Here is a 15314-nt window from a genome sequence, read left to right as displayed (position 1 = left end):
TTCAGTCCACAAGAGGGAACTATAACTCTATTGGAGCATAACTCTATCAACATCAAGGTCACGGGTTAAATTCACAGGGGTCACACTTGTAACATAGATAAGTACAGTAAATGAATACTATAGTGAAATACAATGCAAATTTACAGGCAGTTCTAAAGAAGGTCACAGCTTTATTTCATCACAGTATACTTAAAAGAAATGCATTTTCACAAAAATCCAGAAAATCACATTGTATGATTTTTAAGTAATTCATTAGCATTTTATTGCATGACATAAGTATTTGATCACTTACCAACCAGTAAGAATTCCAGCTCTCACAGACCTGTTAGTTTCTCTTTAAGAAGCCCTCCTATTCTCCACTCATTACATGTATTAACTGCACCTGTTTGAACCCGTTGTGTAAAAGACACCTGTCCACACACTCAATCAAACAGACTCCAACCTCTCCACAATGGCCAAGACCAGAGAGCTGTGTAAAGACATCAGGGATAAAATTGTAGACCTGCACAAGGCTGGGCTGGGCTACAGGACAATATAGGCAAGCATCTGAAGGCAACAACAGTTGGCGCAATCATTAGAAAATGGAAGAAGTTCAAGATGACGGTCAATCTCCCTCGGTCTGGGGCTCCATGCAAGATCTCACCTCGTGGGGCATCAATAATCATGAGGAAGGTGAGGGATCAGCCCAGAACTACATGGCAGGACCTGGTCAATGACCTGAAGAGAGCTGGGACCACAGTCTCAAAGAAAACCATTAGTAAAACACTACACCGTCATGGATTAAAATCCTGCAGCGCACGCAAGGTCCCCCTCCAGCCAGGGCAACTAAGGACCGCTCCAGTCTCCAGACCTGAACCCAATAGAAAATCTTTGGAGAGAGCTGAAAGTCCGAATTGCCCAGCGACACCCCTGAAACCTGAAGGATCTGGAGAAGGTGGAGTGGGCCAAAATCCCTGCTGCAGTGTGTGCAAACCTGGTCAAGAACTACATGAAACGTATGATCTCTGTAATTGTAAACAAAGGTTTCTGTACCAAATATTAAGGTCTGTTTTTCTGATATATCAAATACTTATGTCTTGCAATAAAATGCAAATGAATTACTTAAAAATCATACAATGTGATTTTCTGGATTTTTGTTTTAGATTCCGTCACTCACAGTTGAAGAGTATGATAAAAATTACAGACTTCTACATGCTTTGTAAGTAGGAAAACCTGCAAAATCGTCAGTGTATCAAATACTTGTTCTCCCCACTGTATGTACAATATATCAATTCACTGGCATTTACTTAGGCATAATTCAGATATACATGGTGTGCATTATAGCACAACACTGAGGTTTATCTTAATGTACTGTAGTATACATTTGTAGGCTATGTTGATTGGGGCTTGTAGCCTGAGGAGTCTTTAACAACAACATTTTTCTGAACACAGTTAGGAACTGGGAGGTAACTATCCTCCATTTCCAGAGTAAGCTCAGATATCTGGGCAACATCGACTGGTTCTAGAATGGACATATTATAGGAAGGGTTTTCAACAATTGAGGTAAGTTTCCTAGCACAGGGCCATAGAGGAAGATAGAGAACTGGAGATTTAGACACATTCTGGTTGGAATGTTGTGCAGGAAACACTGTCGAGTTGGAGCGGATGAGGTCAAGGCCATGCAGACTTTCCGTTGTCGCAGGACGCTCTGAATTGTGGACTTCATGGATCTCACACTTCATATACCCCTCAGTCATCTGGGTACACTTAAAGCCCTGCAAACAGCAAACATTTGTTAAAAGTCTTTAGGACAATATTTTTTAACTGGTGTGCCACAGATAAGGATCAAGTGGCCAAGCAACACAGTGGCGAAACTGCTTTTCATATAAAAGTAAACAAAAATGACATTCCAATTTTTGATTATTATTTAGCCTATTATTAAGCCAATAATGCACCACAAAAAGTCTTTGAATTGCAAGTGAGCCCCTATTGAATGTTGTCTGGATCATAATTTAGTTTGACCTTGCATAGTTTTTGAGCATAAGGTCAAGGTCATGGTCATGCAACCTGTTCATGTTGAAATCTGCCAAATTTTATTGTTATACCAAGTGGCAGGTTAATTTGCACACAACCTTTGATGTCAACAACAATAAGAAGTTAAGCATTTTTATTTTGCTATGATGACTATGCACAAGTATATAGTTTGTTACAGTTTATTATAGGATTTTATTGGGATACAAAGTTGCCCCAGACATGATGAGAACACACCTGCAACCCATTTTTGGCTTGTGACCCACATAATGCTACATGCACATCATAATAATAATTAGGATTTGGGGAATCTGTCAGGAAAATTATAAATTAAAATCAACACTGATGGCTCACCTTTGAATTCCATTCACCTGCAAGTTTTGGTTCAGGAATATCTGGATACAATAATTTCTTTAACCTGAAGGATTTTTTAAGAGTGACATTTTAATTGCAGCTGAAAAATTTGTTAAAAACTATAGAAAATACTGGGTTTTTGAAATACATGTACGACGTGACGCTTCCATACCATTTTCTCTTTCTGTAGCAAAGGATTGTGATGATAATGAAGACAAGAGTAGCTGAACTGAAACCCACAACAGTGGCCACAATCATCTGCTCAACTATGAAGAATTTGTCACATTGCACACAATGATTATTGAACATTATAAAATAGTTCAATCATCAATAGTTTCAATTATATTGTATAATTAAATGTCTTTAGCCATACTGTCTTTTTCGATGTTCATTCTGAATGTAGCGGGATCACCTAATCCTCCAGATGTAATGGCACTAACATTAAAGGTGTAGGAGCCTGGATCTAAGGTCAAACTAATTTCAGGCCCTAAAATGGAAAAACAAAGTATGCTCATTTGTAATGTACAATCGTCTATAGGGGGAGGGGGGGGGATGCTTATTAGGGAGTAAACCCACCGTCTGTCTCTGATGTGATAACAGGTGTTTTAGAATCATAACGATACGTTATGACCCTGTAGCTTTTTATGAATCCTTTTTGCTGTTGTAAGGGCACTTCGTCCCAGGAAAGTTCAAGGTTTATGCCATTCTGTTTACCTCTCAAATTCTGAACTGTCCCTGATGGTCCTGAGAACAGATATCAGAAAGGACAATAAGAGAGACAATGTGAGGTAAACATGAAAAACTACAATAAACATTTAGGTTGCACAGACCTAAATAACATTGCATGCATTTTAAAACGACACTCTTGAAAATACAGGTTATTTATTGGCATCTATGGTGCCTTGAAGAAACTTTAACATCCATGGAACCTTGCATTCCACAAAAGGTTCTTTAGATTTTTAAAATGTTGTTCACAATTAGAAGAAATGGGTTCTTTTAAGAACTGAAAGGTTCTTTAGGGCAGTGTTTCCCAACCCTGCTCCTTGAGGCACACCAACAGTGCACATTTTGGATGTCTCCCTTTTCTGACCCATATATTTCTTGGAGTCTCTACTAACGAGCTGATGAGTTGATTCAGGTGTGATCGATTAGGAAGAGTTGGAAAATGTGTAGTGTGCCTCCAGGAACAGGGTTGGGAAACACTGCTTTAGGGAACCAAAAATGGTTCTTCTATATGGCATTGATGCGAAAACCCCCTTTTGGAACCTTTATTTTTAAGAGCAATCAGTCCATCATTTTACCAGTTATTAATTACAGAATGCTTACGTTGCTCTATAGCATATCCCTCACTCCTCCGCAGAAGCATTGGTTTATCATCAATGCAGGCATAGACCGAGACAGTATATTTCACTCCAGCCTCAAAAATACCTGCGAAAGATAGAATGACTGAAATAATTTGTTCACCAGCACCAACAAATCTAATTTTAGCTGTTTTTATGAACATAGCCACAGGTTACAGCTCTTTATCATTGATGAACAATTACAAATGTGCACAAATTCTGTATCAAAACAACAACAGCTCAGAAATGAGACAAATGACTCCTCTTTATGTTCCCAACTGACCATACTGTTTCCAGGTGCAAAAGGCGGGATGGTCACATTCTGGGATCTTCTTCCATTCCACAGCACATTGTGTCTCATAGTAGGTTGGAAACCATTCAACAACATAGCCACAAGTGGAATTAAAGTATCCGTCCCAAGCTATTTCAAAGCCAGCATTACCATTATAGATTTGGCTTACATTGACTTCATTGTCTGTGAAGAGTATGTTAAAAACTTTATTAATTTAAACACACTTTTCAACCCATTTAAAAAGCCTTTTGAATATACTTGGAATGCTCACCAGGATAACCGGGGACGATGATCATAGAAGGAGGAGAAAGACCAGCTGAGTTTTTTGCTGAGACTGTGATTTTTTGATCAGTTCTTTCATTCCCAGGGGAGATATTGTAGCACAGCTTTGTTTCTGGTGTTATGTCAATGATTTCTCTCCTCTTGCCTTTGGTAAGTTTATATTGCGTAATCGTCCCATGGCTTTGTTGTTGAGTTAGAGGCTTTAAAACATTTTTATTTGTTTGATTGTAGCCACAAAATGCAGAGCTAAAGCTAAAGACAACAGAGCCAAATCATATAAACTGCACTTACCTTCCACAGAACATACGTGTTTTGTTCAAAATACTGAATCCAAACATCTACTGCTTCTGGAACTGAAGAGAGATTATTAGTGTGATTCCCTAAATTTGATTGGCCGAGTGGCAGTCATTGACTCATCACTCACCCGACTAGTTCAAAAACACTAATTCATCCAGAAATGTAACTGCGTGTTGCTCAGAAAAGTGCAATGGAGTAATTTGCCGTGGCTTCGTAAGGAACTATTCACGTTGGCGGAGAAAAAAAAAATTGACTAAGTAAAATGTAAGTTGTGTCCACACTGTAAGTTACTCAATATGAACTTCTTGCATATTGAAGTCTTGTATAAAAGCAATATCACTCACAAAATGATGTAGAACTATAAAAACAAAAGCATATATATATAAATGAATGAATGAGTATATTTTCTAATAGGTTAATTAATTCTCTGTATACTTACTGTCCTCTTTAGTGGAGAACTCAGTAATTTCACTCCAATCACCCCATTTGTAGAAGTGTTCATCAGACCCACATCTCACTTTAACTGTGTAATTAGCAAAGGGCTGCAGATGGACAATGACAATTGATGAAAGTCCCAGTCCATTGAAGGTTTTCTGAAAATATGTAGACATTTGTGAGAATGCAAGGCCTTGAAAGTTTAACAGCAGAGAGCTAAAAGAGTGCAGTTATCAATTTTTAATGCAAGACAATAACTGATGAAACCAACATTGTAAATGCTTCCGTTGAGCATCGCTTGACAAATCATCGGAAATAAAATATAATTTTTCACGTTCCAACTCCACAGAAGAGTGACATTTCTTGCATAAGCAGCATAGGATACTTTACTGGGTGCTCTCAACCATACTGTGCAAGAAGAAACAGAAGATTAAATTCACAAATAAACGCTGTGGCTTGCAGTATTCTAAGAGATTCATCATTATTAAAATAAATAATTTGTTATACCCCGATGTGTGGGGTCTGCTGTATCCGTGAGAGTCTTCACACCAAGGGGATTTTTGCCAATCAGAGTCCAGATTGTCACCTGCTTTGGCACCGCAGGCAGGACACATTTATCGAAATCGCAATCTCTGACAAATACAAAACACTTAGAATCAGTGAAGACTCGGTATGAATCGTATGATATGTAACCATGATTTGCACTGTACATTAAGATGGATGATATATTGTTGGCTGTGTGGTTACCTTCCATTAAGTGTGTAGATTGTCTTTTTAGTACCGTCCAGGTAGGTTTTTCGACCACGATTCCAGTGACATTCTACAGAGTTGAGATCCCGTGTCATACATGTAAGATTCTGGTCATCTGGAGGATCTAGAGCAGTCAGTGAAACGAAACATTTAAGGCCAGGACTCAACTTAAAAGCCAATTAACACATTTGGTATACACTACAGTTCAAAGTTTGGGGCCAGTCAATTTTGTTTATTTTTGAAAGAAATGAATACTTTAATTTAGCAAAATACTTTTACTCAATTAAATTGATCAAAAGTGACAGTAAAAAAAAAATGTAAGCATAAAAAATATATATATTTCAAATATAAATGCTGTTCTTTTGCCATCACAGGAATAAATTACATTTTAAAATATATTAACCTAGAAAACAATTATTTTAAATCATAATAATATTTCACAATATTACTGTTTTTACTGTATTTTCTGATCAAATAAATCTGACTTTTTAATTATATAAGTGTTAGTATATGTTTACTGTAACTAATGATGGGGGGGGGGGGGGGGGGGTCATTCTTCTTTTCATTCTTTTTTTTTTTTTTATTCTTCCAAAAAAAATTTCACACTTTTTTTCTCTTATTTATCCAATGGCTTCATCAGTTAAAATGGTGGGCAAAAATATCCAAAGAAGCTGTGACTAATCCTCACCTAATTGGAAAACAAAGTCTAGCTGCCTAACTCTCTGTAAAACAAGTAAAAAATGACGGGTAGCATTTAATTTAACAATTCATGAATGTTTACACTTACAGCCAATAAATACTGAAGAGCCTGCTGAATTGCCTCCTTTATCATTACAAAGTATGTCTGAAGTTGCTTCCGAAGGGCTGAGAAAGTGAACTGGTTTTGTGATGTATGTCCTGTTACTGATGCAGATTTGAAATTTAGAATCGGGCGATGGAGCGGTCTTGAAGATGCAACAAAATGTGATGGTACTCCCAACCATGAAAACATGATCACGAGGATAGACAATTAATCTTGTGGCAATAAGATCTTGTCCTGTTATTTTAAAGGCAAAACAGTTCAGTTAAATTCAGTTTGTTGTTTAGTCTTTTGCATAATATGTGCATACAGAATGAGAACAACCTGTGGCTACAAACCTTTGTACGTGTATAATGGTGTCCATTCACCAGTGTGATCCTGATCTCGACGCCTAAGTCTAACCGAATGGGAAGTGCACTGCAATGGTATAGGTGAGGTCCATTTCCAGTGATGATGGGTTGTATTGTTTGGCGTCACGTGTACGGTTTCCTAAAACAGTTATTTCTCATTGAAAAAATAGCCTTAGACATATCTTCCATTGCTCCAGCAAAGAATCTCAAAAGATCAACTTACATTGTGAACAGGATTCATCTTTTCAGTATGATAAACCTGCACCTCATAGCTGACTTCCATGGATTCATTATTTTCAGCAAACCCATCTCTCCATTCAACATTCAACACCCATGCACCATTATCATGGGTGTCTGTTTCTGCATACACGTTCACCTCTTTTATAGAAAGTGGATGCCCTGTTGATACACAATTTGACCATCATTTATTTGAATTCTTCTATTAAGGGTCTCAGATAACATTTGAAATAAATGGGTATTGTATTATTAAGAGTTTAATGATATAGTTGAATGCATTTAAGACTCACCGTCCTGTTCCGTTGTGCAAATCAGAGAAGAAAGCAAAGCACACAAAAGCCAGACTGACATAATAGAACTCACCAGTGTCCCCACTAGCAATCAGATCTGCTAAGGAAACAAAATGGCATTAACCATGGCTGAATAACATCTTCTAAAAGGGTATTAAAAAAACAAAACAAAAATAAACATCTTCCCTAATGGGTTTTAAATTAAAGGACATTTAGGGGAGATGGTAAAGTGGAGAGAGACTGATAATGGAGTCATCATGGCACGACTCAAACCTGCATTCCCATGAGTATGTGCAGTAGATTGTAGAGTTTATAAAATTATTTTATTTGGACTTTAACACTCCAAATCATTTGTGAGTACAAATAGTATGTTTATATAACCCTCAAAATGTTTCCTTTTAAGAAACTGGAAGACCTGGAAGAGAGGGCAACTCTCTGACAAAACAAAGGAAATTAACATTTGTACTCTCTTGCTATTACCATCCTCATTCGAGACACAATCACACTTGAGTTGATCACCTCCCAATTTACACATCATTCGCTTCCACCATCCCTACCTGAAATCACCCAAAAATCTATATGGTTTAATATGAACAATTATCATACAGTATTATACATGTTATTTGAAATGTCTCAGTGCGACTGGTACAAAGGTCTCATTCAGAAGTAAAGCAGGTAATAAGGTGTGGAGAGTTTAGAGATATCTTGTTGACTGTGTGCCCCCATGTATATCAACTTCTGTCCCCATTAAGTCTGGGACGGTGATTAATGCAAATTCCCTCTGTGAACTCATGTTTACATTTGAACAGAGGTTTCTGCCTTGGTCTGTATTTAGGGAGATGCTGAAGAAGGCTCGTGGCGATTTGTAACTCAAATTAGCCTGTGATTGTGGAGTGTATGCAAAACATTCCGCATTATGTATTTTATAATGTCAGGTTCGCATCTTCTCTCTTTATTCAAGAGCAGTTGATGTTTTGTATTTATTATCTTTGAACTGATTATAAAATTGGCATGATACATTTACCTGACATGATAAATTGACCTGACATGATAAATTGTTACATTTGATTTTATTCCGACTGACTCTGAAATTGTTTTCCCAAGTAGATTAAATGGATTCGTATGTTACCGCAAGTTTTGTGTCAGATTAGTGACGACTAATATTTGGCACTAAAATTCAAGTGTACTTGTTTCGCAAAGAAGTTAATTTCCGTTTAGGGCAGCAAAATGCTGCTTGACCAACCTAAATATGGGTGTGTCTTTCCTCTGTTTTAATTTAATGTTACTTTAGATAAGTGTACGTGGGAAACCACGGCATGGCCAATCCAAAGCTATTATAAGAGAAGTAAAGTTGGTTGACTTATGTATAGTGGCCATACCTCTGCCTAAAGTAAACGTTACTTTAATTTCAAGTGTATGCAATCACGGGGGCTATAGCCAAAGAATCTTTGATTGTGTAAGCGTGAATGCGACCGATCTCAGGTATATAGCAATTACCTCTGTTTGGTGACCAAAGCTGGCGGCGAGCTTGATCGTGAGACCCGCCTAAAATGAACGGGTAAAATATAAGTAAAGAGTTAAGTAGAAAAATCAAATGTATTGCTAAACTATTAGATAATTGACCAATAACCAATTGGCAATCTAAGCTAAATTCGAGGTTGTGATAAAATGGAGTCAGATAAAAGCTAAAATGGAATTAAATTACACGAGGAAAGATGGTAACACGAAGACAAACACGCCTTTGGACCGATCTAGACGGGCTTACACTTATATGACCAGAAATGGATAAGCAGTGAATAAATAATCTATTCGAACATCTATTATCAGGCCATTAAGAGAAGCAATACTGATTATTGGTGCATTACTACTGGAAAGCTATAGATGCTCAGTGTCTATTGAAACTATCATAATCAGATATGATCTGCAGAAAATTAGTAAACGATAAACATACCACAGATGGTGACTGAACAGGCACAAATGTATGTCCATTACTTCAAATCCTAACATGTTTACCTTAACCAAGAGTTAAAACTTTGTAATATGATTGACAAATCTAAGCTCGAAAGACTCCAGAAACATGTTAATTTCAAGTGCTTTCGAATTGAAACTTAATATGAAAGCCATTCCAACGAATGGGTGACATTTCTGTCCCCAGGACATTACATGTATAAAAATGCATGAAAATTAACTCTAAAATACATTTTATTATTAAGCAAAGTGTCCCGCACATTAAGATAACTGCAAATTTAAAATGTATAATTAAAACCATTAATAAAACTACCAAGAACACTAAAAAAATAGCATTTGTTGCATGTCCCCACTCTCTATCTCTAAAGTTTACCATGAAATATAATTATTAAAATCCATCAAAAATCTTGTTTTTTTTGCATTGTTGTGTGACTTTATATATCCAATCTATGCTTTAGAATGTTTTTTTTTTTTTATGAGAATTTTTTGTAATCTAATATTTTTGATAAAATACACATTTTAGTCGTATCCCCGGATTTTTACTCAGTCCTGTTACCCTAACACATTCCCCCCTCTGAAAACTTGGAACATTCCACAAGACACATTTTCAACAGGAAGTTGCATCATCTGGATCTTCTGAAAGCAATGGGAAGTCTTGTTACCTAAATTATTTCTTAGATGTTATTTGTTATTTAAAAAATATTAACTTTTATAATACCAATAATATTAAATATTAACTTCTAAGTCACTAGAATTTGCTCAGTGTCCTCATGCTATTAGCATGTGTGATATGTGGCCATATGCTATATGTATTTGATAACGTTTTGCTTAAAAACTCAATCCTGTTACTCATATGAAAAAAACAAAACAAGAGTAGAGTCCAAGGTTGAGTTTTCAAGGTTGCAATTACTTATATTGTAGACATTAGCATTAGTTTTACAATGTGAATACCATACTTCTAGGGAGCCAGTCCACCACGAAGTGACTTTTACGTTTTGTCTTTCTTATATTTTGTAGAAGATGGAGAGAACCCATATTCAGGTGCCAGAAACACCCACCCTTGGCAGGCTGCAAGGGAAGGAGCGAGAAACACCCGAAAACCCTCTCTTTCCCCTCTTTTTTGTCTTAACTTCCCTCTTTCTCCCTCCCTCTCTCTCCTTCTTTCTATTTCCACCTCCTTCGCTGTGAAGTACTACTAGCACATACATCACTCAACACAGAAATCTTATGCACACTCTCTCTCATACAAACACATGCACACATATGGAGTATGGACACTCATTGCTGTTACCCAATGTTCATTCCTGTTACTATTTTATTTTTATTCAAAAAAAATAAAGTTAAACCACTGTTTTAATCAGTTTTGTTTGGTCCATAATTTATACAATTGTTTAATAAATTTAATTATTATAAAAAGTGATAAACTTGATGGCTTTGTGTTTTATATTAAAATACACCTCACAATACAGTGATTTTTTCAATTATTTGAATCATATAACCAACAATTTCTTTCAAATAAACACTTTCTTGTGGGGAAAACAAAGGAATTAATTGAAATGCTTTTAAACATGCTTTTTAAATGGCACATGAGTTTCGGTAACAGGACTGAGAAAACATGCGTCCATCTTCTGCTTAGAAACCTTGTAAAAAATTAAATAAAGTTGTCTGAGATTGACCAATACATTTTGAATATAAGTATTGTGTAGTATTAGATTCAGTGTTGAAAAAATATTTTAAAAAAAAATTAAGTTTAATTTTGAAGAGTTACAAGCAAATGTCACACATTCGGATTAAATTAATGCACACAAAAATCGCCCGCCTTCCTCTTTGTCACCATCTCTGTTCGAAATCTGCAATTGCAATTATTCGCGGAATTATCAACTTTACGTGGGTTGTGCCTCGGCACCGCACAGCGCGGATGAATCCAATGTTTTGAGGAGACTGTGCAGCTGTCAGTCACCGCGCCGGAGTGGATATGTCATTCGGAATCACAGATTCTACTTTTTGGAAGTATGACCAACATAAGAATTTGCACCGGAAAATGTCATCTGAACAAGTAAGTAACATCCACTTTTGTTCTGACCAACTAAGGGGAAAAAAGCATTGCAGTAAATCGCGCTGATTAAATCTAATGATCGCTTATCATATCACGTCAAACCGTGCATATCTACTTAGATCTCAAATTGTTAATGTTAACAACATCAGCATTGCGTGATGTAGTGTTACAAATTTATTAAAATGTTTAATTTAGATTCCAATACAATAGTATTTTATATTGAGAAAGTTCATAAATGATGAGATCAGGAAATCTCTGCAAACGGTAGGGGTTCCCAACGGGATATTCCTGACTGTCCTCTCTGTCACCTTTTGTCTTGGGGTTCCTGTCTCAGTGAGGGAAGTCCTGCCCTGTCCTGTTCTTGTGTCTCAGCTCATTTACTTGCTTTGTTTCAGAGTTTCTGTTGCAGTCTCTTTTTTCTGTAGCCACTCCGAAGTCTTTTGCATACAGGTGAGATACAGGTGAATCTCTAGTTGTCACTGGTGATTGTTGTTTGAACCTTTCTGGATCCGCCATCAAATTGATAAGTTTAATTATATCAGGTGATGTGAGAAGGCTATAAATTTCCACCTCCAACATCCTCACACGCAATATCGCCTACTAGCTGAGACGCCTTCTTTATGTGTACTGATGTGACGTAATGACGCAAAGACAAGACATGCTCGAATTTCCCGCGGAAATCCACCAGTAACACTGAAAATTAAAAACATTATTACAAGCTTACGTTTTGAATCGAGCTAAGGCAAGCAGATAATTTTGAACACTGGTTATGTTCTTGCTCAATTTATTTTGGATAATTTTTAACCCAAAAAAGTGACGGACTGCAGCTTTAATTATATATTTTTTTTAATGTTTTTCGATCAATTGTATTGTATAACTTTCTTTATATATTTTTTCTTTCTCATTTGGAGGATTTCAGACACCATATCTTAAAACAAAATATCTAAACATTAAAAAATGTTGCACTCTGCAGTCTAAATCACTCATGACTCGACTTGGAAGTTATGTCAGGACCATGTGTCATTAATTATTACTAATAATTAATCATTTATTTTAGGAATATTTGAAAGAGCTGAATATGGTACAGATCCAATGGGCTGAAGAATATACACCAAACAAAATAGAACTAATCGCATGAGTGAGGCAAAGACAAACTGCGCATGCTCACTGCTCATCTCTTCGTCTAACTGTTTCAGTAACAATCAGGTACGCCATAAAACACAATCAAGTAGTTAACATGACAAACTTACTCATAATTATAGGAGCGTTATGGTTACTGAGAACAGCAAGCCTCTTCATGAGCAGTTCAAAGAATAACGAGAATAAACACCCACCTATAACCTCACTGTAGGCAGAAGAATAAGCTTCGGTTTTCCTTATTATTTTCATCCGAAAGCAAAAATGGAAAACTTAAAGCTGAGTTATAGAGAGCAATAAAGTTCACTCGTAGTTCACACCGGAGGACATGAGCAGAAGTGTGAGTAATCTACATAACGTGGGAGGAGGATCTCAGTGTAAGCGTGCTGGAAGTTACGAGCGTCATTTGAAGGAATCAAGAATAACAAGTTTATTAACCCCTAAAGCACGTTAAAACGATTCCCTAGTTCCATTCCGTAGATTTTAGACTCTAAAATCGATCATTTTCCTGTGTACAGTAGGCCTACTTCCAATGAGAGTATCACCACCAGACAAAAGAGAAGTACTGTAGTAATGTGAATTAAACTTCCAATTTCACATTGTAAGCAAGGATTTACATAGGGGTTATGTAATACATTCGTAGATTAAAGTAGATAAAAAAAAAAAAACGGCCAAGAGAGTACAATGACGGGCTGTTCTGTGGAAAGTAGCAGAAATTTTTCTGTGGAATTCTACACAAATGTGTAAAGCCTATAAACAAATTATTTATGCTTACTGATTTGGATTGGAATGATAAAAACCTGCAAAGCAACATGAATGAAACACGTAGTCAAGAAAATCGAGGTTTATTTTATCACAGATGCATCCCTTCCATTAGATTTTCAAGGCCAATAGCTAATGCCCCCCAAAACACATTAAATTATAGCTCATAATTACAGAAATATTGTAAATATGTACAACAGTTTTAGATGTTCTTCCCTTCAGGAAAAAATATAAATAACACTTCTTGCATCAGTCTCTGCAATTTCATTATTAAATGGTGCTTAAATTTCATACAGTGCTCTGCAAAATAATGAGTGCACTTAAACAAAACAAAAAAGGAAAAAAAAAATCACTGAAAGGTGCAATTAGTTTTAGTTGTACAATGAACAAATGTACACTTAAAATATATGCATTTCCTTTACACTTTTAGCATTAATAGTGATGGACAAAACAACCCCTTACAAATACTTGAAAAACCTGTTCCACAAATACAATTATTATCTTTGCAATAACTGGCGCTTTTATTATTATTTCAAAGGTTTTATAAACACCAGTACATTACCAATTCAAAATTCTTTTAAAAACAATTTAACACTGGCTTCCGGTCACATGGTGGAAAAAAAGCAGCAAGAAAATAACAAAACAATTTAACAGTGGAAAAAGACCCACAAATAATCTTTTCACCACACATTCTGATATTAAATAAATTTTTCTGAGAACAGTTCAGAATATATTAGGGGCAAATTCCAGATGTTTTTTGTTCAAAAAGCATATTTTATCAGTGACTTAATTATTGTCTAATGTCCAGCTATAGTATAAAACCTATTATTCAGCTTAAACAGCATCATATGTACCACTCAATGCTCTCAGTGCTCACTGGCAGCTCTCATATTTCTTTTATTTCTCTCCATTATACTGCAGATAGGATTAGAATGCTCATGCACTTAAAAGTTTTCTCCAGAAGCCTAAAAGGAAATGTTGTAACAATTACTAGTATTGCTGGCCATATCAGACTCATTAGTTTTCACAATACAAAAAATAATGGATGTTGAAACCTGATGCTCAATTCAAAATCCAAGGCAGACAAAGGCAGATTTGTTAGTTTCTATAGTAAATATAAAAAGAAAAAGAGAAAATTCATTAATTATAATAGGGTTAAAGCTAATACAATTAAGGCAAAATAATTAAAGCTGCCTAAATAAAAAAAGGTCCAGCCAAGAGAATGAATTGATCGTCCTATCTTCAATAAGTCAATTGTGCATATATAATTAACAGGCACATTGCATAGAAATAATTAAAATATGAACCTCAAATTTATACTTGCAAATGGGGATCTAACCATTTTTGGTCATGTTTTTTATGCAATATTACACTAGATGCATCCAAACCCTAAAGACAGTTTGTTACCTCATTAAACCAAAAAGGCAATGCACAAAACTAAGAATTGCTGTTATTGATGATAATAAAGCACAGTATTTTATAGGTGCCGATCAGTTGAATTTGTGCAGAACATGTCAAATGTTTTTTTCTCAAAGGATTGAAGATCAGCATCAATCATTTCTTATCGGTTTAACCTCAGTGACTGAATATTTTTTACCTGTTTAAAATATCCTGACCACATTCTGGTTAAAAAGTGTTAATAGCAATCCCAATGAGAGAATCAAGTACAAAAGTATTTTTTCATAACAAATTTTGTGAAATATGTTTGGCGAGTCTTAGTTTGATTAATTCTCTGCAGAAAGTCACTTCTAATCACTAATAACTTGAGATAGAGAAAAGTAAACTTTCAAAATAGCAGTGGTGAAATGCACTTTAACTTCCTCTTTTGAGCCCATTGTCTACATTTACATTGACTGTCAGACATAATTAATAGACAGAGAGTTTTATCCTGGCTAATACGCTAAAATGGCGTGAAAAGGACAGAGAAACTGCTTGGACCAAACAATAAATAAGTA

At 35.8% G+C, this 15314-nt stretch overlaps 1 protein-coding gene across 1 annotated transcript; it reads right to left on the bottom strand.

The window, feature by feature from the left end:
- Positions 1-1352: 1352 nt before the first annotated feature.
- Positions 1353-12936, bottom strand: lifrb (LIF receptor subunit alpha b). The gene is made up of 18 exons (XM_056262931.1): positions 12799-12936; positions 7437-7535; positions 7133-7308; positions 6898-7048; positions 6548-6796; positions 5758-5884; positions 5518-5642; positions 5282-5418; positions 5015-5168; positions 4570-4631; positions 4268-4478; positions 3988-4179; positions 3691-3792; positions 2941-3108; positions 2738-2851; positions 2537-2630; positions 2365-2428; positions 1353-1754 (listed from the first exon to the last, which is right to left on the bottom strand). The coding sequence occupies exons 2-18, from the start codon at positions 7495-7497 to the stop codon at positions 1371-1373; spliced, it is 2571 nt and encodes an 856-aa protein (XP_056118906.1). The 5' UTR covers positions 7498-7535; positions 12799-12936; the 3' UTR covers positions 1353-1370.
- Positions 12937-15314: the final 2378 nt, after the last annotated feature.

This window comes from Rhinichthys klamathensis, unplaced genomic scaffold (assembly GCF_029890125.1).
Source record: "Rhinichthys klamathensis goyatoka isolate OS25496 unplaced genomic scaffold, OSU_Roscu_1.1 h1tg000197l_1, whole genome shotgun sequence".
NCBI lineage: Eukaryota > Metazoa > Chordata > Actinopteri > Cypriniformes > Leuciscidae > Rhinichthys > Rhinichthys klamathensis.
This window is presented reverse-complemented; position numbering and strand designations above follow the sequence as displayed.

Coding starts and splice junctions, on each gene's coding strand:
- lifrb (XM_056262931.1), bottom strand. CDS start 7,497: ATGTCAGTCTGGCTTTTGTGTGCTTTGCTTTCTTCTCTGATTTGCACA. Junction 4,632..5,014: donor GTTCTCCACTAAAGAGGACA/GTAAGTATACAG, acceptor ATCTCTCTTCAG/TTCCAGAAGCAGTAGATGTT. Junction 2,429..2,536: donor TGCTACAGAAAGAGAAAATG/GTATGGAAGCGT, acceptor AAAATCCTTCAG/GTTAAAGAAATTATTGTATC.